At 38.8% G+C, this 21,339-nt stretch overlaps 1 protein-coding gene across 1 annotated transcript in view; it reads left to right on the forward strand.

The window, feature by feature from the left end:
* The first annotated feature begins 863 nt into the window (after window positions 1-863).
* Window positions 864-21,339, forward strand: part of ARHGEF10 (Rho guanine nucleotide exchange factor 10) — a 79,619-nt gene continuing 59,143 nt past the window's right edge. The window contains exons 1-11 of the mRNA XM_062488532.1: window positions 864-945; window positions 1,789-1,977; window positions 3,978-4,265; window positions 5,161-5,224; window positions 6,413-6,492; window positions 7,595-7,651; window positions 10,230-10,393; window positions 13,478-13,594; window positions 14,778-14,892; window positions 17,323-17,435; window positions 21,078-21,155. Of these exons, the coding sequence (XP_062344516.1) occupies window positions 864-945; window positions 1,789-1,977; window positions 3,978-4,265; window positions 5,161-5,224; window positions 6,413-6,492; window positions 7,595-7,651; window positions 10,230-10,393; window positions 13,478-13,594; window positions 14,778-14,892; window positions 17,323-17,435; window positions 21,078-21,155 (1,347 nt within the window). The remainder of the gene's footprint in view (window positions 946-1,788; window positions 1,978-3,977; window positions 4,266-5,160; window positions 5,225-6,412; window positions 6,493-7,594; window positions 7,652-10,229; window positions 10,394-13,477; window positions 13,595-14,777; window positions 14,893-17,322; window positions 17,436-21,077; window positions 21,156-21,339) is intronic.

The following is a 21,339-nucleotide window of genomic DNA, read 5'->3' on the forward strand; positions in this document are numbered from 1 at the left end:
ATGATGCAAAGCTGAAATACAGTTTTAAAACTTTCTGAACTGAGGACATTTATTTGTGTCCTGTCTACCCTTTCTGACAGACAATGTATTCTTTCTTTTTTTGTCTCTTTTTGTAATCTTAACCCACTGTCCCATCAGTGATGTGCTTATGGGATCCTTCTAGGCTGCAATGCCAATTTATCAACTTGTGTGCCTCGTTTATCTGTGATGCAAAGTAGATGTTTTGAAATGAATGAAGCAGGGCAGTATTAACAGCCATAACAGGAAAAAAAAAGTTTGGTGACACATCCAATTTTTATTTTTTTTTTAAATCATGTTGAACAGACATCTTCCCCCCTTTTGTTTCTTTCCGCCATTACACAGACAAGCTACAAGTATTACAGGTTAGTCAGATGGATGCAGAATCAGGAAGAATGCCATGTTTGTCTTTAATCACTTGGAAGAGCTCTGAAGAATTTCTTGCATCTTTCAGGAAAAAAAGAATTGCTAATGGACAAAGCAAAAAATGAGAAGCCTGACTTCATACAGAAGAATTTTTGAAAGGAATTCATCAAAATGAAATTAAATGTCCTGCTGCCTCAGCCATAACACATGACAATAAATGCAGGATAACCCGGGCTTTTTGTTCCTTACTATTTTTGCAATTAGTTCACTTCTTCTCCTGCAGAGAGGCTGCATGAAAGATCTTGTTATTTGTGGCTGTGATAAAATATGCTGGCTCAGCCTGCCTGAAGAAACAGAAGCCTTGGCAGGAATGCTGATTACCATGACAATCTAAGCAGTCTAGAGCTTTGGGGTGTTGTGGATTTTATCGTGAAGATAAAAAATGTGTCCTGGATGGTAGGATAGATGATAACATTATCATGATTCAGCAGATCCAATCGTCTTTGCAAGACTTAATATTCATTTTGTGTTACCTGTGGGAGGAGGGGGGGAACCTTATAACCATCAGATAAATTTTATAACATACTTGAGTGTTTCCATATATATCTTTTTTAGGATATCATTTTATGCTGTAGGTACATGAAAGGGTTTATATTTTCATGGGTTTTCCTCAGTAGCATGGTGGGAAACTGTCACGTGCTTCTTCCTGCTCCCTCTCCCAAGCCCTATGTACAGTGCCAAATCTGTGCTACAGTATCTTCACAAGCAAAGAGAAAAAAACCCCAGACTCAGCCTTCCTATCCATATTAGGGTGTCATTATTTCAGCCATTACTTCTTCAAAGGGTCACACCCTCCCGCCACCAGAATGCACGTAGGTATGGTAAAAGAGCTAACAGCACGTTGCATGAGATGCCTGGTTTAAAACTATCTCAGATTGGAGTAGGAAAACCAATCTGTTGATCTCTGTTGGATTGTGTGAACCAAGTTATTGTCACCGATATTTGGACACTGGTAGGAAAGAATAGACTTCGGAGTTTGAGTTAGAAAGGAAAAATAAATTGAGGTTATAAAGCTGCACAGTCCCTGTGCAAATAAATTAATCTGTGAAGTTTTCTTGTTCAAAAAATTGGCTGTTGAAGTGTTTTTCTAGAAGTCTTTTGGCTTGTTATGACAAAAGCAAGGGTATTTGCATTATTATTTGTTTATTTCTTTCCAAGTAATTTCTTTGTTTGCACTAAAGGATTTATTGAAAACTGCATGAGGTTATCAACACATTAACTTCTGTTCTTTTCCAGTAACCAAAAGATCTAAGGGTTCATTGTGAAAGCTTCATTTGCAATGCAGAGCATTTACTGGTCCCATGAAATCATTCTAAGAGCAAACAACCAAAGGTGTGTCTTTCTGCACAGTTCTAGAGCATGAACCAAAACCCACGGGTCCAAATGATGAAGAGGAGGATGAGGGAGAACAGTTTGACTTTGACAGTGGAGATGAGATACCAGAAGCAGACAGGCAAGCCCTTGTGCCACCTATTCCTGGTCCTGGAAATCACATAGAGCACCAAGAGGCTGATGCTGCAGGTAAGTCAGCCTGTTGGTCTGTATCTCCACTGGGCTAAATAGTCAAGACTGATCATAGGATGCCTTTTCTTGATAGTGAAATAAAAGTACTTTAACAAGAGTTTTCCATGGTGTTACATCCCGCCCCTGAGGGTAACTCAGCTGCTTCTTAATGGATTGCATGGAGTAGATTAGATTGAAATGACTCTGAATGATTGGTGTTTGTAAATATAAGTTAGGTTTATTTTGGAACAATTTGGTTGCAATGGAAAGCATATATGTAGCCATTTTTGTTATTATTATATGTAGTAATATGACAATATCAAAGCAAAAAAATGTCACCTGCTTAATAAAACATATAAGGGAAAAGAAAGGAAGACAGAGAAAGAAAGGGTAAGAGTAGGAAGATGCATAATCACTGCCCATGGATCTGTGATGAGACTTGATTGAAGTGGTGATTGAAAGTCTTAATCTGTCAGAGGTGGAGGAAAAAGCCCACAAAATCCAAAGTTTGGTGAGTTAATACAATCTCAGGTTTGGGTGTGAGTGCTCAAGCACTTTCTCTGTGAGGGCGAAGTTTTATGCTGTTTTTTGTTCACATGCAGTTCTCTGGTGGAGGGCATAATAAAAGTTTGGCATAATAAAAGGCATGATCCTGTTTCCCAAAGATCTGCCTCTTAGTGGCCTCAGAGCCCAGTTCGTAGCCTCTGGTGCTGGTCAGTTCACCCTCTTTGTCTTATGCAGACCAGAGGTTTGCCATTACACACCCAAAGATTCACTGTTTTCTCTTTGCAAGCTTGCAAACCTGGCCTCAGCAAAGCACCCAGGCACCTCTGAAAATGGTCAATTTGTTTTGAGTCATAATCCAGTCTTTCACACATGGAAATACCCTGCAAGTGTTTTGAATATTCCTGCCAGTTACAGTCATGGTGGATCTGACAGGGCAAGTGAACATCATCACGTGTAATTCCTGTGAGGTTTCCCATTCAAATGTGACATCCAAACCAATGGATTGGACATAGTCTGAGTGTCATGCTACAGGCAAAATGTATATCCTTGCTGGTCTTAAGGCATATTGATGGCTTGAGATAAGCTGTTTCACAGTCAGACTTGATGGTTGCTGACCTTAAGATGTGCATAAAACTAAGTGGAGTTTGAATGTATGAAATTTGTTCATAAACAGAAGTTATGCTAAATATTGAAACATTTTTTATGACATATGCTGATATTCCTGGTGCTGAGGTATAGTCTGGAAATTGCTGTATTCTGCTCAAATTGCTAACAGCTGATTTTGCTTACTTTGATCCAATTTCCTTTTGTAAACAAATTCACTGTGCTTATGGCAATTAAAGATAGATAACTCTTCAGGTACTGTACAGTTTGACAACCTGGAACTTAAATACTGTCTTTCCCTGAGCATCTGTTGCTTGGTCACTCTTATTGTGAAGTTGTGCTTACTGCTTAAAATAATTTCATCACTTGGGATGCAGTTCCCTTCAGTGGTTCTGCTGTACCTCAGCATGTCTCAAAAAGTACTGGTAACTTTGTATAACAAAAACCAATACATTTTCAAAGAGGAAAACTTGTACAGTTATTTTCTTCCTCCCTTTCTTAGCAGAGTATTTTCAGGACTGCTCTTTGAGGAATGTCCCTCCAGTGAAATTTTCTTGTCCTTGTGACTAGCCCTAAAATAATTTTTGTGTTTGTAGGATTCAAATTAATCTAGAATCCAGATTTTATCCTTTAGGGTCTAAGACTGTTTTGACTCATGTGCTTATTTCAGTCAAGTTACTGTTTTTCCATAGGCATCTTTGTAACTCATCTTGTTTTGCTCTTGTTGCAATCCTCATCTGTAAAATGGGGAGCTTGGCACTACTGTGTGGGAATTTTGAGTCATAGGTTGTAAAAAGCTTGTACAGTACAAATCAGGTCAGTGTTTAACATAATTGCAGAGAGCTATTAGAGTGACTTGAACAGGTATGAAAAATAAAACTTTGTATTTTTGTTTATTTATTTGTGTCCAACTAAAGGAGCTGATAATTTGGAAAACAGCGAGAAGGTGCAAACATCAGAACCTGCTGGACAAGGCACTCCAGCCAAAGTAAATCCCTACTCAGTCATAAATATTTCCCCAATTCAAGACAAAGATCCATCCTCATCACCAGAACCAAGTCCTCAAGACGAATGTGCAAGTCCCAACTTGTCTGGTGGATACTCTGTTCCTGTCCCTTGTGGATATGCTGTGCCATCCAACTTACCTTTGATACTGCCAGCATACTCCAGTCCTGTCATCATACGCAGCGTTTCTGTAGATGAAGAAGGTACTGTATTTACACACCTTACTTTATTTGAAGGGGAATCCTTGGTTAACCTCAGGTACTTTTCCTGTATAGCACTCACCCTGCGTGAGTATGATTAATGCTAATTCCTTTTTAACATAACAAAATAGTTTTCAGATTCAGAGTTCAGTGTTCAAGCCAAATGGTTTCTTCTCATACCTTTTATTGTTTTTCCTAGATCCTGGCAAAATTCCTCTCCTCTTTTCCTTTTCTATATGCATTTCTGTTTGTTTATTTTCCAATTCTTGTTGCTGTGAGATTTTTCCCTTGATGATTTGATGAATTCTCCATCTTCTAGTAGAATTTTAAGACAGAAGAGGAAACTAGAAAGGGAAAAAACTATGGATTATTACAGAAACAAGAGATCTATTTTGTAACCAGGGTTGAGTAAGTTGACAGCTTAATGTCAAGACAGTAGGAAAAGAAAGCTCCACATATGCTGCATTTTCCTTTTTGTATTTTGAATATACTTTTCTTGAGCTAGGCAGCAATTCTTCTATAATTCCAGTCTTTATTCCAGCCTTTGCTTTTTACTACCATTAGGAACACTGTCAAGTAAAAGCAAATGTTTGTGTGGTCCTTATTACCTGTAGAGGGATATATGTTTGAGAGATAGAACTAAATCCATCAGACATTGTAATTTCCTCTTAACAGCTCTTCTAACAAATGGCTGTGTCTTTGAATTACTTAGTTCTCAAAAATGCATGGTGTGAAGAAAGTTCTAACTTTCTTTTAAACACATGTAAGAATAAAACTGTTGCAAAGAAGGAGATTGTTCTTTAGGAATGAACTAGTAAAATCAGTTTCTTATGCTAAAATGTGCCATCTGAGCCAAACGGACATGTTATTGCAAGCTTTTTGTTTTTCTACTTGGCAGGTACACAGTCAGCAACTGAAGAATGTCATTATAATTCTGTAAACTTGGAGGACCCTCAGAATAGGTGATTGTCGGTTCATCATGTTTTAATGATTTGTAAAACCTTAATTCCTAAGAAAGCTTGCATTTGATAAGTATTTTCCTTGTATGATGCTTCCATGTTTGTTGGTTTATTTTTTTTTCACTTTATTGGTCCTGTAATTCTGATTGTGTACTAAAATCAGTACTGGTGTGTGTAACTGCATGACATTTTTGAAGACGCTGGGTTGAATTTTTATAGACTGATGGCAATGTCAGCTGCAACAGATTGCTGGAGGATTTTGTCTAGCCTGCTGCTTTCAGTAGGACCACTACCAATACTCCATCAGATGAACCTTGCTGGCTGAGCCTTCAAACACTCCAAGGGTAGAGGTGCTGCAGCTTCCCTGAGCAGTCTTCCCTGCTGTATGACCTTCCGTTTTCCCCTTTGTCCCTGCTACCTCCCCAAATGTCCAAACCAAATCTTCCAGTGGGCAGTTGTTTGACCATTTCCCCTTTGTCTGGAATTTAAAAGAGAAAGGGCCTCAAAACCACCAAAACAAACCCAAACAAAAAAATAACTCTGGTTCCATCTCTGTAGTTCTGTAGAGAACTCTGTTGTTCTTTTGGATAGTTGTAGCTGCTCTTGAATCACCCCATAACATCCTTTTCACCAGACTAAATAAACTCCATGTCTTTTACCTCCTCCCTTGTAAACCATGTGCTTTAGTCCCTTACTTCAGTTTCTCCACATCTCTCTAGAGGTAGCTTAAATTACTCCACAGCTCTCTAGCAGGGGAGTGTTGGGAAGCCAAAACTGGATGTGCTGCTACAAGTTCAGCCGCACTGGCACCAGGTGGAGGAGGATAACAGCTTTGCCTGATTGCTCCAGATGTAGCCCAGAATGTCTTTAGTCCTATTTACCATGAAAAGGAAGCCTCGCTTCACTGTTTCTGAGAGAATTTCCTATGTTCTGGTAGATGAACTCAAAAGAAGATTATTTTTTAAGGTTGTAAAGAAAGTCTTGCCAATTTTCTGACTAAAATTGTCAGACTGTTAACTAGAATAGGTTATTTGTCACCCATCTACATGCTGAAGCAGTATTTTTGACTGATCAGCAGCCTTGGAGTTGAAACTAGAAGGCAAAAATATATTTATTGTTTTGTTTTCATGGATGTTTAAAACCCTTGTTGTGTAACTTTTCTTTCTTTTATTTTATGGCCTCTTTTTCAAGTGAAGATAACCAGACCAAGAGAGAGGATGATGCTCTGGCCAAATGGGTTGCAGATCCTGCAAATACAGCATGGATGGAAAGTAGGTACCAGTGGGCACTGAAGTACAGCTGTACAAGGTGGTCAGTTTTAAGTTTGGTCAGCAGTGTGTGTATGCGTCTTTGTGCACAAGCTGATTTTGTGGGAATGTCCAAGTTCACTTATACTGTGTGTTTTCAGGTAGGTTCCAGAACCAAGCTGTACCAGTTAGAACATTCAACAGTGTAATAAAATTGTGTTTTAGAATAAAGATAACATTCAGTTTTCCACGTTTTGGAGTTCTGTGGAATCATGTGTTATGGAGGTCATTTGGCTCCATCAATGCATGTGCAGTGGAAATAAGCTCTAGTTCATAGTCTAATCTGTATCTGCGACTGTGTTTGAAATTGCTCTTCTTGTGTGGTAGTTGGTAAATAAATACTTGGAGGAGGTGGAAGGCAAAGAATTGCCACTGTTCTTAGCTGCTAACTGTATTTTAAACCAGAACAAGAGACTGTGTGGTTTGAGGACAGGTTATCCTGCCTGTTCTCAGCTGTTCCCACTGGACTGGAGGTTCACCTTACATATTTCATAAAGTAACTGAAGAATTTGTGTTATCATTCTGCCTCTTAATGTACTATGATGAGCATTACATTATTTAGTTTTGGTTCTTTTTCAAAAGCCAATTTCAGCTTTTCTGCAGCCATTCTGTAAGGCAATGAGCAGCTTTCAACAGCACAGAATGTACCATACTTCTGTAAGAAGGAGGGAGAAATGCTGGCTTTTGAAGTGGATTTTTGTTTTCTGGTTACCAAAAGTTATCATAAGCAATGCAGATAAAACAAATTTCACAAATACCATATACTGCTTTGTGCATTATTGCAGTATTTGAATGATTAGATGTTCAAGCAAAATGCTAGTGGAGAGTGAGTCATATCTCCATTGTATTCATATATGCCATTATTACCAAAATTATTTAAAATATAGTAGAATATTTCAGTTGGAGAGGACCTACAGCATTTCAACTGCCTGACCATTTCAGGGCTGACCAAAAGCTAAAGGCATGTTAAGGGCTTTGTCCAAATGCATTTTAAACACTTGGTCCCATTCAAATTTTAGGAAGTTTCTCATTTATTTGTTTTTTTTTTTTTCTGTCTTGGTTTTAGACCCAGATGAGGTAATCTATGATGATGTGCCAAGAGAAGATTCAGACTCTGAACCAGGTTTGAGGTCTTTGTTATGTTGAAAGCAATGTAAAATGGAATTATGTGCATGTATACTAAACAGATATGTTGGTTAAGTACCTAAAATATATGTAAATGGAATCAACATTGTGTCAATAATTGGTAGGTCTTAAAAAATTCAGAATTGTACTAACACTTAAAGGAATATCTCAGCAGGTCTATACTGCTCTTCTCAGAAGCTGAATTCTGCTTTGTTTTATAGACATGTTCGAAATGCTTGAGTATTCTGCATATTTGAGAATTACAGTGTTGGATGTTGTAGTGCCCTGAACAAGGCAAGGTAGTTAGGAAAGGGGCATTTTAAATAGTTAAATGATGTATGATAATGTATCCTTGTCATGGTTATAGAGAGAAGCTCTTTCCTTGAAAGTCCCCTTCCATATGCAATTGCTTGAGAGATGGAGGAGAGATGGTCCAGAGTAGCTGGTCACCCTCCTGATTGTGACTCTACAGAAATACTTTATTTCAGCTTTGAAGTGGTCCACTCCTGATGGTTGTGACCATGTTTGGAGGGGGCAGAATAGATCTCAAAGTAGTTGCTGGAGTCAAGATTTTTACCTTTACTGGAAATGATGGAGTTACGGCTCAAGAAGCATATTTCATTGAGTTCTTGCTCAAGTTTGTTTTGCAGTTTTTGGGTATAGTGAAATCTGCTTAAAGGTCAGTTGATACTGACTGATTTTGTGTTTGAGTGAATTGGCTTATTGGGAGCTCGGCATCTTATTTGTCATGGCTCTCAGAGGGTGTAGGTGTTTGATGCTGAAATTGTTAATGAATCAAGAAGATACTTAAACTTTCTTGTGTGGAAACCACATTAATCTTTAAAGCTGTAACGGTTTCATTTCTTGTCTTTAGCAGTGTTCAGGAAAGGTGTTTTGCAAATTACTACTGAATTTTTTTTTTCATTTATTATTGGAAAGTAATGTGTTGCATTCATGACTTGAATGTTTCTATTACTGGAAGTTCCCTCAGGGGACTATGCTACTCTGAGCAGGGACATCTTTGTGCTGTATTTGATCAGTCAAGAAACATGTACACCAGGCCCAGGTAGCTGAGATAGGTGGGATGTAGGATATGGAGCAAAGCTCTGCTGAGCATATCAGTCAGAATTTTTAGTTTAACCCATAGGACATAGATTAAAATTTTGATTTTCATTTCTACCCCAAAGACATTGAAGGATTCTGAGGAAGTATGTAGTAAGGGAAGTTTCATCTTCATACATTCATGATCTTGATGTTTATTATTTGTATATTTTGTCAGGGAGATGCAACTATTCAAAAAAAATTTCAGTCAGACGATCTACATTAGTGCAGTATAAGGTCAAGATAAATTCACCCAGTCATGGGGTGATCCTGCCCCAAAGCTAACAGCACAGGAGTTAGACTTGACCTATTTTGACTTACTATGATGGTCCTTTTAAATTACTCATTGTGCTCGATTACCACTAAGATGTCTTCTTCAGTGACAGCCTTTTAAGGACAGTCTTGATATGCATGGGAATTTAAAATTTTTTTAAAAAAACCTGACTCTTTCAAATTAGACTAGAATCCTGTGTTAAAGAATTTAATTAATATTAAAATCGAGGGTTTAGATGATGTGTAAAACATGTCAGCTTTTCTTTTGAGTATATGTTTTCTCTGTTTAAATAAAATGTCAAATCTTAAAAGCACAGCTGCTGTTTCCTGAATTTAATAGGAGACAGTTGTAAATTCTGCATCATAGCCTCTGACAGTAGTGATTCCTGACAGAAGTGTTGTACCACGACAAGTGTCCACACTTTTCTACTTGTAATGACAAATGATGCTGCAGGTAGAGTGCATTCCTGTTTCCTGATGAGCAGTTGGCTCTAAATTTTCCATTTTATTTTGAGTAACTTTTCTGTTCTTGACATCTGTGCCAATAGAAAGACCTGTGTCTTTAACAGGAGGTACTTTGGTCAGCCTCTGCAATATAGATTTGAAAAGGTTATGTCTTGAAAAGGTTAATACTTTTAGTTTTTAGAGTAAATTATGAGCAAGGTAGCTGCCAGTTGTGGGAGACTTCCAGTGGCTGGTGGTGATGAGTCGTAAAACACCATTGTGTAACACACTTCTTGCTACTTTGGTCTGATCTGTTTTGCTGGAAGTAGTGACATTTTCATTTGATTCTTGCAATTCTTTTAGCATTTATAATTTGAACTAATGTCCCTAGGGTCAAATAGCAAGCTTTCAAATGGAAGGATGATGCTTCTCAGTGCAGATGTACATTCACAGCTGCGGTGTAAGCTTCCTTTGAAGTTTTAGATCATTTTGTGGGATTTGGACACAACAGTGTCATTTGAGTAGCACATGTTTCTAAAAAGGATCACGGTGTGTACGATAACACTTCCTTTTTTAGTACTCTGTTTCAACAAAGACAATCCACTTTGGTTATTTGAATATTGGATTTAATTCAGAATTTTTAATGCGCATACAAAAGTCTGTACAATTCCTTATAGCATATCCTGAACAAATTTTTTGGTGTTTGAACAAACATACGTTTCAGTCTAGTTTTTTTTATTTTGGTTTAATTCTTGCAGAGGAAATGATTTATGACGATGTTGAAAATGGTGATGATGGTGGAAACAGCTCACTGGAATATGGGTGGAGTTCAAGTGAGTTTGAAAGCTATGAAGAACAGAGTGATTCTGAGTGTAAAAATGGAATTCCCAGCTCCTTTTTGCGAGGCAACCACAAGAGACATGTATGTATCCTGCAGTGCTGCTCAGTCATCAAGGTTACCCTGGTTTTCAACACTTGCTTTTCTCACCTGTATTTCTTTTTTTTCCTCAATTCAGTTTCAAATGCCAAGAGCATCTTTTTAAGGGAGATAAGAATCAGTGTGGAAGTGACAGTACATAACAAAATGTAACAGGGAAAAGAAGAGATGAAAATATTAAACAGAAGCTTCTTACAAAAAAGAAGAAACTCAAATTGGATAAAAATGAAATTAAAAATGAGATTAGTTTTGCTTATGGGAAGTTCCTCACCTTCTCTTCTTTTGCAGTTGCTGGATTAGTGTAAGAGGTAAATAGGTGTGTAAAATAATGTGAAGAATAAACGGAGACAAGCCTGAAAAGAATTGAAGTTTTGGGACCTTTAGGTGCTCAAAAGGCACAAAACTCTTTGCCACTGTTCCCTAGCTTTCTGTCTTAGATCTACATCAGTTTGCTTGTTTGAAAGTGATTTAGCTTAAAAACTTCTGAAAGTAAAAGATTTTTGTAATCCAAGAGTAGTCTCCCTGTTAGGAGAGAAGTGTCATGATTAAAATGATCTATCTGTCACACTTCTCGGGTCTATTACCTTTGGCTCCATCTGTTCTGTGGGACGCAGGAAGACACAGGTGACACAGGTGCCTGTCCTCACTGCATCTGTCCCATTGCACAGGGAGGGAGGTCCTGGGCTGTTGCCTTCCTGTCACCTTGGCTCCTCTTCTTTTGCCCTTGTGTAGACTGTGAGAGGCTCCCCAGTGTGTGCTGACTAGGGACAGGCCCCCAGGAGCCACATGGCAGCTGTGTGTTGTGAGCTGCCTCAACACCCCGTGGCTGTGATGTGCAAGGTTGCAGACAGGGTGTTATTTCATGTGACCCTTATTTTCATTTTGCAGGTTTCTTAACTTGATGAGAATAAAAGCCTTGCTGTCTGTGTTTCTCTCCAGTACATGTTATCTGCTTTCCTTTCACCTCCATCCTTGCTGCCAGTCCCTTGGAAATCAGGGGGTGAGCCATTAGCTGCAAGACTTGAGCCCACCCAAATCTGCACTTTGTAAGCTGAGTGCTCATCCTCTGTTTTTTGTCTTGGTTTTGTTCTGACTAGAACAATCTTAAGGTGTTACAGCTGTTTGTTTGCGAGCTTTTTTTAACAAGACTGAAGAAATGGAGTTTGATTATTTTTTTGTTTTAAATACCTTGGAAGAGATTAAGAAATTACTTTGCATGTGAGTGTGTAAGCCTTAACATGGCTGGTGGTTTATTATTTTGATTTTTTTAATCTTGTCTTGTTATCCCTAGCTTCAGCTTTGGCCATAATCATAAGAATCTATTTACATATATGAACAAAGCAAGGTTTAAAGCCATTTTTTGGAACTCTTAAAAGTATACTTTGATCTGTCATGGGAAACTGTTGGCAGTGGTTGAATATGATCATACCAGGATAGGGCACATGGTGTCTGAGCAAGAGACTCAGGAGTGATGAGAGAAGAGGGGTGTGCCCTTGGGTACTGCCCGGCAGATGGCTTTTTCAGGCCTGTGACAAAAGGTTTTGGGGATTGCCTTGTGAGGATAGGTGTGAGTAGGTGAGGAACTCTTAAGCTGTTGAATGGAAAAGTCAGAGAGGCTCATGCACCTGGACAGATTGCTGGGAGATGGAGAAATCAGGGAAGTGTTTGTCAGAGTGAGGAAAGAAACTTTAGGACTGCTGATAATAACCCACAACAAACAACCAAGAAAACAACAAAAAAACAACCCAAAAAACCAACCCCAGCCCTCTTTGCACTGGCACTTTAACACAGGCAGACACTACTCTTCTATATGTACATTTTCTCTGTATTCATTCCTCTCCTAGCCCTCGCTTTTCCTCGGGTCTTGTGATGGATATTACAGTTTATTCCCAGCACATCACCTTCTGTAGCCTTTCAGAGCCTGTGAGGGACTTGCCCTATTTATAATTTTAGTGTTAGTTGAAAAGTATGGCATGGTTGGAAGTGGGATTTTTAGTTTTAAGTGCTAGTATGACTTTCCTCAAAGCCACCTTTTCATTATGATTCTTATTATTCTATTTATTTACTGATTTATTTTAAGAAGGGAAGGTTTTTGTGCTGTTAAATAATTTTTGTCTGTGAACCAGATGCTGTTTTCATTATATTGTTGTAATGCCAGAATCATCATTTTAGAGGTAATTGCATCCTGACCCATCCTAGTGGAGCTACATGCTGGGCCCATTGCTTTGTTTTCAACTCAGTAGGCCTTCTCTTTCCTGAGGCTTTGATCTCTTGCCAAATAATTCTATTGATATCAAGCTGAGGGGTTTTGCACTGGACTTCTATTATAGGGCGCACCAAATATTTTCCTCTTTTTTTTTTCTTTCTTGGTTGCATTTTAACCTCTTTTATCTACCTTTGTCAAAATGTTTAACAAATGGTAATTAGTATTCCAGAGCATTCCTTTCTCTGTGATAGTTTCCTTGCCTTGCAAATGAATATATTCATCTACGAGATGGTTACACCAAAGTTCATACAATGAGGTTATGATGCCTGTGGAAACCACCAGAACATGAATCCTGTTAGTGTGTCCTTACCTGACTCACTGCCCTGTCAATTTCCATGTTCTCAGGTGCCAGCAGTCTCCACAGGTTCTTCAGTCTCTTGAGTTTTCTTCTGATTCACTGTTTTGAAGGATAGTCTGAAATACGGACTAGGCTTTATGTCCAGTGAATAATACTTAAGGTTAAAGCTGATGTATTGTTTCCATGTGGTTTTTAAGCTCTAGGCACAATATAATTAATATATATAACAATATAGTTATCTTAGTTGAAGTGGCTTTGCCCCTGTCTTTACAGAAAAGCTCCTGGCAGAGTTCAGCAGTGCCCAGGAGCAATGGTCCCTTCATCAGACTGGAGCTTCCCTCAGTGGTAGTTTTCCCTCAGTGGTAGTTTTCCCTCATTGATAGCTTTCTGTTAGTTGTCTTTGTCTCAGTAGATAGCTGGAGCAATCTGCATGATTTATGTGAGTGCTTTAGCATGAAGTTTTCACTACAGCTTTATGAAAAGATTGTGTCTTTTTATACACTAGCTTTCTCATGACCTAACGCGTTTAAAGGAGCATTATGAAAAAAAGATGAAAGATTTGATGTCAAACACTGTGGGAGCAGTAGAGATTCAGCAACTAAAGCAAAAACATGAGCTGAAGGTAGTGTAGTTGATTTTTGTAACTAGCTACATTTAAATAATTGCTTTTCCAACACAATGTTGTCTTTTATTAATAGCTTGAAAAAGTAGACAATAATTTGTTTGAAATGAATTCTGAGTATGCTGAATTTTTATTGTACGGTTTTAAATCAAAGACTCTAATATTGCTATACTCTTAAAAGTACTTGGTCAAGAGCCTTTTCTCATGCTTGCTTTTAATGTTAAGAGTCTCAGAAAATGAGATATGGCATTGTCTTTCCCTGCTGACTGCTGCCCTTATCCCAGAGTGTGAACCAGGTGTACAACCCTAGTGCCTCCCTGAGACCTTGGCCCCATAGGGCTAGCCTAGCCCAGCCCTAGCTCTGCAACCACACAGGATGAAATTGGGAATCTCCCTGCTCTGCAATCTGAATGGAGCAAGTATGAAAAGACTGGGTTTTTGCTAGAAGCTTCAGTCTCAAACCCAGAAATTGCCTGATTGCAGCAAGACAGCTTTGTTTGTGTTCTGACAGTAGTGGGGATTTTTGTTGTGGTGACATTTTGGGAAAGAAGAAGTACAAAGCAGGGTATTTTAATAAGTATTTTCCAGCAAAGCAAAACTTCTTTGGTGTTTTTTTGTTGTTGTTGTTATTTCCTAAAATTTCATTTGGCTGTAGTAGTATACTGTAAAATTATGGAATTCATAATTAAATCAATGTATTTCTTCAGTGAATTAAGTTATTAGTTGTAACTTTTCCCTTCGTAACAGTGTTCGTTTAAGAATATAGTTAATATATAAATGAGTCTAGGGGATTATCTTTAGGTCAGAAGTACTTTGGAAGAGTTATTGGGACACTGAAAGATGGACAGGACCTCTGGCTGTTAATGACCTGTGAGTAGTAGGTATTTGTTCCATAAAATGACATTTGAGACTATTTAAAGTTTGTGTTTGAATGCAGAAGGGTTCTTAAGAAAGAGCAGAAATGTTCTTTTAGATTTGCATACAATATTGCCGTGAAGTAAGTCCTTGTCTCCAGTTTTAATTTTGTTTTGAAATTCAGGAGCTTGGCTCTGAGCTTTCATGGTTCTCTCTACTTACTATATATTTGTTTGACTTTGGATGATATTGATAGCCTAAAAGTGTGCAGGCTCAAATGTTTGCCTATTATTCACTGTACATGTAGACTATATTTTTTATGCTACAGATGCAAAAGCTTATGAGAGCTGCTAGAGAAGGTACTAAAGATGGACTTGAAAAGACAAAAGCAGCTGTGAAGAAGGGTCGTTCCTTCATTCGGACAAAATCTTTCATTTCTCAAGGTATGTGCTATTTACAGTGTTTCTCTTTGTTACATTCTCTAGCAGTTTCTGAGAAAGAAGATGAATGGCCTAGCAGATTTTTGTAGCGGGAGCTGAGAGCTAGATGCAACGAATGAGATGTATATAAAAAACATGGTGTAATAGTTCAGATGACAGCATGGTCAATGCATCTTGAGCAGTTTTTTCTGTTTAGGGCAAGAACCTGAGTGAGCTGAGAAACCTGAGGTCCACAGAGAAGGGTCAGCTTCAAAACAATTACAAAAAATCCCATCAAGCAGTGTGATCGAGGTACTGGTAGATGGGAGTATGGAAGTGATGCAAAGTTACTGTCATGGTGTAACCCCAGCCAGCAGCCCAGCCCCTCACAGCCACTTGGTCACTCCCCTACCACCAGGACTGGGGAGAGAATTAGAAGGGTAAGAGCGAGAACTTGTGTGTTGAGCTAAAGATAGTTTAGTAGTGAACATAAAAGCCACACGTAAGCAAAGAAAGACAAGGAACTCGTTCACTGATTCCCAAGGGCAGTGAAGGTGCTTATCCATCTCCTGGAGAGCAGGATTCCATGCAGTGGTTACTTGGGACACAAACGTCATCACTCCAAACGTTCCCTCCCCTTACTCCTCCTTCCTCCCACTTTATCTACTGAGCAGGATGTCATATGGTCTGGAATATCCTTTTAGTCAGTTTGGGTGACCTGTCCTGGCTGTGTCTCCTCCCAGCCTCCCATGCACCTCCAGCACCCTCACCAGCCTGACAGTGTGAAAAGCAGAAAAGGCCTTGACTTTGTGTAAACCCTTTTCAGCAATGACAAAAACACCTTTATATTATTAACCTTGTGTTCAGCACAAATCCAAAATATAGTTCCACACTAGCCACTGTGAAGAAAATTAATTATACCCCAGCCAAAACCAGCACAGTTACTAAGTCTGTTCAGATCTTTCCATCAACTAACTCTTGAATGTCAGGAGGACGTGCTGTTAAGGCATGGTTTTCAGTGGAGAAGAAGTGAGTATTTTATAAAGTTCATCACAGGTAAGGAGTAATGCTTTCCATGCTTAAGAGTGAAAGTAGGTGAAAAGACTGTACTGCTAAATTAGTTTGATGATTTTTGATAAAAGCTGAATTTGGGAAATCAGAAAGTGAAGTAAAATAAAAAATCCACAGAAGTATTTGTGTTCTTTCTGTAGCTGAGAGCGACAGTCCTTTGTCACGAGTCTTGGCAGCAGCTGTCCACAGGTAGTTTTTTTGAAGAGACAGGTGGTAGTAAATTAAACTAGTTTATTTTTCAGATAAGTCTGAGGGATAGTATATCTTTCTGCTCAAATTTCTGCCCAAATAATTAAATAGTAGCAGCTTCAGAGCTTATAAAACTACAGTTTTAGGAAGTGAAAACCACAAGGCTAGAATAAAATATTTTTATTGAGAGAGGTAACATAAAATTTCATCCTATCTGTACAGGCCAGGACTCGTCTTACATCTCTGTCATGACCTATGACTGCTTCTCAATTTAATTCACAGACTGAATATAGAAAGGTACAAAAAAATGAGGTGATCAAAAAGTATATCCTCAACTTCTTTCAGTTGAACAGATGAAAATGATCTGCAGGGCAGTGTTACAGTGGACCTGGCATTCCTTCTTATATTTCTAGAGAGGAGGTTGCAGACACAGTGTATCTGTGGATGGCTGAATCCCATAACCACTTTCCAAATCAGCAGGGAGCTAGTGAAAATTTTGTTAACAAACTCACAAGTTTCTCCCAGCCAGCAGATCTGCTTCCCTTATTTTTGTTCTAAGGCAGTTTCACATACTGATCTTTATGTCTCCTTTCCTTGTATCTGCTTGTTTGGCTGGCTGTGTACTGCCACCTATCAGTGTACTTCGGTAGTGCTTTTTCAGTAAAATTTTTATCCACGGAGCAATGCAGAATCCCTCACTCCCTTCTGATGAAAACAAGCATTTTGGTTAATTTGCTATTTTAGTTCAGCTGTAGAAGGGTGTATGGAATTTTTCTAGCTGGATCATAATATGGGGCTTTTCAGTTTCTTCCCAGGGGTCATTTATTTTAAAACTGCTGTCCCTGGAACTGCACTTCTTTAACCCAAGTTGTCATGTCCTGCCCTCTGGACAGCCCCATTCTCCTGGCTGAGAGGAGGGAGTAAAGGTCAAGCAAAAGATGCTTAGGCTGTCTCCAGCTGTGGGACATTAGGATGCCTTTGAAAGGTGTTCTGTTATAAGAGTGCCTGTTGGTGACTTATGTGATTTCATGGATGATACAGAAGTGCTGGGAAATTCCTTTTGTTTGTTTGGTAAGTGTAAATTTATAATTTCTATGCTCAGATGATAAGGTCTTTGCTTTTTTGGTTTTAGTTTGCTTTTTTTCTTCTTTCAATCCACATGTAGAAGCTGTCATTTTGGTTATTTATTTGCAGATCATAAGTCATCTTGTCTGGAAGAAGAAGAGTTAAATTTATTTATTGATGTGGACTGTATGCATACAGAAGCAATTATGACTCCTATGCCTGAAGGATTATCACAGCAGCAGGTAGTAAGCTTTGGGAAATAATCTTCTGCCTCTTTTTTCTCCCCTTCTGCTCTACACCAATGACTCTTACGTGCCTTTGGTCTTCAAATATATTGGCATTGTACTCAAGTGGACATCAGATTCAGAACTGAATAAGTAGCTTTTTGAAAATTGATGTGTGTGCATATAGTTGCATCAGTCCTGAGTACACCCAGAGGTGCAAAATGCTGGTTTGCATCATCTATAAGAACTATATTGTTTCACTACCTGAAAACTTAAATTAAATGTGATGGTTTGGAGTGAAGAAAAAGAATAGAGTTAAAGCATTTTTATTGAACCAGAAAACATTGTTCCAGGTGCTCTGGGATTTCCATTGTAAATATAGAGAATATCCTCTATGCTCTTAGAATCCAAACATTTTTCTTGGTTAAAAAAACCATCCCCAGTAAAGTCAAGTATACTGAAGAATTCATTTTGCTGTTCTCCACCTCAATCTGTATAGTCACTGTGGAAATCACTTCAAAAAGTAGTGAAATCAGCATTGATTAATAAATTATGGCTGAAAATAAAATCCTTGGGTTCATGTTACTGTATTGTTATGACAACTAATAACTGTATGAGAGTTTTTTAGCTTCTTGTGGTATCAAGTCATGAGTTAGTTGGTCAATACTTTAAGAAAATAGGCAAAAAAATCCAAACCTAAAATCCAAACTAGAGGACAGTTAAGGAGAGGGCTATATATTTTTGGGATTTCTTTCTTTGTTTAACCTTTTATTTGGGTGAGGTTTACTTTTCTCTTTTGTTTAACACAGTGAAGTGCTTGTAACAAAGCAACTAACAAACTGTGTTCCATTACCGTAAGATTTTAGTATAATGTGAGATTTCAGCATCAGTCTGAATGCTCTTTCCTTCTTTCCAAATAGGAATTTGAGTTTCACTGGGGTAGTTTTGCACAATTAAATTTACCCTCTTTTGCAAAAAACCCCAGAGTGCTTGTAGTTTGGAACAAACTGGTAATAGTTGTATATGTCATCACAAATATTGCTCATCTGCCCAGGCGGAGCTATCCAAGTGGGCAGGAATGGAGTTAGGAAAGCCAAAGCTCAGTTGGAGGTAGTGAGGTGTGAAGGGCAACAGTGAAGAGTTTCTGATACGTACATTGGCAACAAAAGGAAGCTGAGAAAAACATGATATGCTGCTTGGTGGGGCACAGACCTAGTGATAAAGATGTCCTCAGGACTCAGCCCATGAGCCCAGAGCTGGTCTCCTGGGGTGAAGCCTAGTTTGCAGCTGTGGCAGCTGAGGCCGTTTGGACATACAGCTATCTGTGGGACCAGCTGGGATGGATAGAAGGATGCTGTGGTAAGGCCTTTCTGTCATCTAAGATCAGAGTGATCAGAAGACTGGGAAAAACTGTCACACTCTTTTACACAAGGAGAGTTGAGTCTGGCCTCACCTCAATCCTAACTAAAGTGATGGAGCACATGCTCTTGGGAGCTGTGTCTGTGTTCAGTAGGACAGGAGGCTGAGTGGGGAAAAATCAGCATAGATGAACAAGAGTCCATTTGTGCATGACCAGCTTGAGCCCCTTTGAAGTGACTGAGGGGAGAAGTGATTGTGGTGACTTTATAGGCAGAGGGGAGCAAAGTTGGTCACTTAACTCTGCCTTAGCAGGGCTTTCAGCTGTCCCTTGAAGTATTCCTGCACTCCTGTAGATGAGATACAGTCTGTATGGGTAGACTAAAAGGTGGGTGGAAAACAGGTGAGGATGGCACACTCAGTGAGTCCATAGTACAAAGTGCAGCACGTGGACAGCTTTAATGCTGTCCCTCAGGAGCAGGCACAGGCCTCTGGCATGTAAAGCCTGTATGAGTAATCTGGATGCCAGCTGCAGTGCACATCTGGAGGTGGTGCCAAACTGTAGAAGTGCAGCTGCTGTGTGGGGGGGAGGTTGGCTCCTGGTCAGCAGGGCTCTGGTGGGCTGGGGTGCACAGAAACACTGGAGCAGTCCAGGGAGGGCCAGCATAGCCTGGCTGTGGGAAGGGGTCACAGCCCTGGGTGCCCCTTCCAGCCCAGCTGCCCTGTCCCAGCAGAGCTGCTCTGTGGACATGCTGGCTTCCAACAGCAGGTGGCATGATGGCTTCTGTTTAAATCCTGGTGCCTTCAAGAACTGGGGCTGGGCTCATATCTACTGCAATAACCTAAATATTCTTTCTGTGTATTGTAGGGCCTGAATTTTATATTTCTACAGATGTTTATTCTTTCAGAAGAATGAACTGTGACTAAAAGTAGGATTACCAGAGCCACTGATGCACTATACTGTATAAGACACTTAAATCCATTCTAAACACAGATTAGACACAACTGATTTTACAGTATGTATCTTAAGCAAAGCCTCAGATAATTTTGGGGTCCTCCTTTTTGAAATGGCAGTACCTGAAAGAAAATTCTCATATAACCTGCATTTAATAATGCAAAATATAAGTGTGGGAAATTTAAAGTCAGTGATGGTGAAGGAGGCAGGAGGCTGTGGGTTCTGGAGCAGAAACAAGCAAGCCTGAGATTTGAGTTTCATGGTCATTTAGGCTAGCTTAAAGTAGTAAAATGAGCTGTTTTTCCTTCTCTTGTATTTATGAGAAGTGGTTTGATCCTACCCCTGTGCTACCTTCTCCCTCATAGTCTCCCTTTTGAAAACTGGGGTGAACTGGATTAGGAAATGGATGAAAACGAATCCTTATAACCAACAAGAAATCTAATTGATGGCAAGAAGCTTAAATTCTAAACCAGATTGGTTCTCCAGTCCTTCCTGTCCTGCTACCTGCATGTACATGCAAAGTGCATTTCAGCTGAATTACAGAAGCAGAAGGTGGAGAAGGTGTTATAAATAGTCTGTAGTTTAACATGAAATATGGTGGCTTTTCCTGAAGCTCTTACAACTCTGTCAATGCACATAAGTATAAATATAGGTAACATGGGAGTTTTCACTTAGGCATAGTAATGCCCAAAAGAGAATGCTGACTTGGATACTTTCTCAATGATACAGTTTAAATGGCCTTAACTTTAAAAGGCAAATAATCTTTTACTTGTTTGCCCTTCATGTTTCTCCTGATAAATTTATAAAACCTATTAAAAAAAAAGTTTAGGGCTAATTTTTGAAAACTTGTTACCTATTTTGTTGTAGCAAATCACTGAAGTAGTCAACATCATCTTATACCAATGATTGTTTCCATTAATGCCTACATATATACATTTAAGGTGCATAGTATTATAGGATATCCTCATTTGGAAGATCACTATGATCATTGAAGTCCAATTCCTGGCCCTGCACAGGAGAGCACTAAAAATTGCACCAGGTGCCTGAGAGCATTCAAATGCTGAAGTCAAAACACAAGTTTCAACAGTAAAGCTTGGAATTACAACAGTGAGAAAAAAATTACAGATATCAATACAATAATTGTTGTGTTCTTTAAAATAAGTAGTTTTAGAGTAATAGTAAATTTAATTACTTTTGAAGAGGTACAGTATTATTTTATTGCCATTTCAGTATTGAAATTGCTTTGTATTTCTTTTGTTTGTTAATGTTAAGAGTTTTATCATCATAATTTCCTACTATAATAATGTGTTACCTGATTAGAGCTTTGGACAAAACTCTTGTTTCAACAGGTTGTGAGAAGGTATATTTTGGGCTCTGTAGTTGATAGTGAGAAGAATTACGTGGATGCTCTCAAAAGAATCCTGGAGGTACCTTAATTTTTTTTGCATTTTTAAATTCTGAATATTTGAAAAAGAATCATTAAAGATCATTAAAGAATCTGTCATATGACTAAGACAGATGTTGCTACAGATGCTTTCTGCCAAATGTATGTGTGTACTGTCGCATAAGTTTTTCTGCTTATAGAAGGCCATTTTTTTGATTAAATCAATT

Source organism: Cinclus cinclus, chromosome 3 (genome assembly GCF_963662255.1).
Source record: "Cinclus cinclus chromosome 3, bCinCin1.1, whole genome shotgun sequence".
Taxonomy (NCBI): Eukaryota; Metazoa; Chordata; class Aves; order Passeriformes; family Cinclidae; genus Cinclus; species Cinclus cinclus.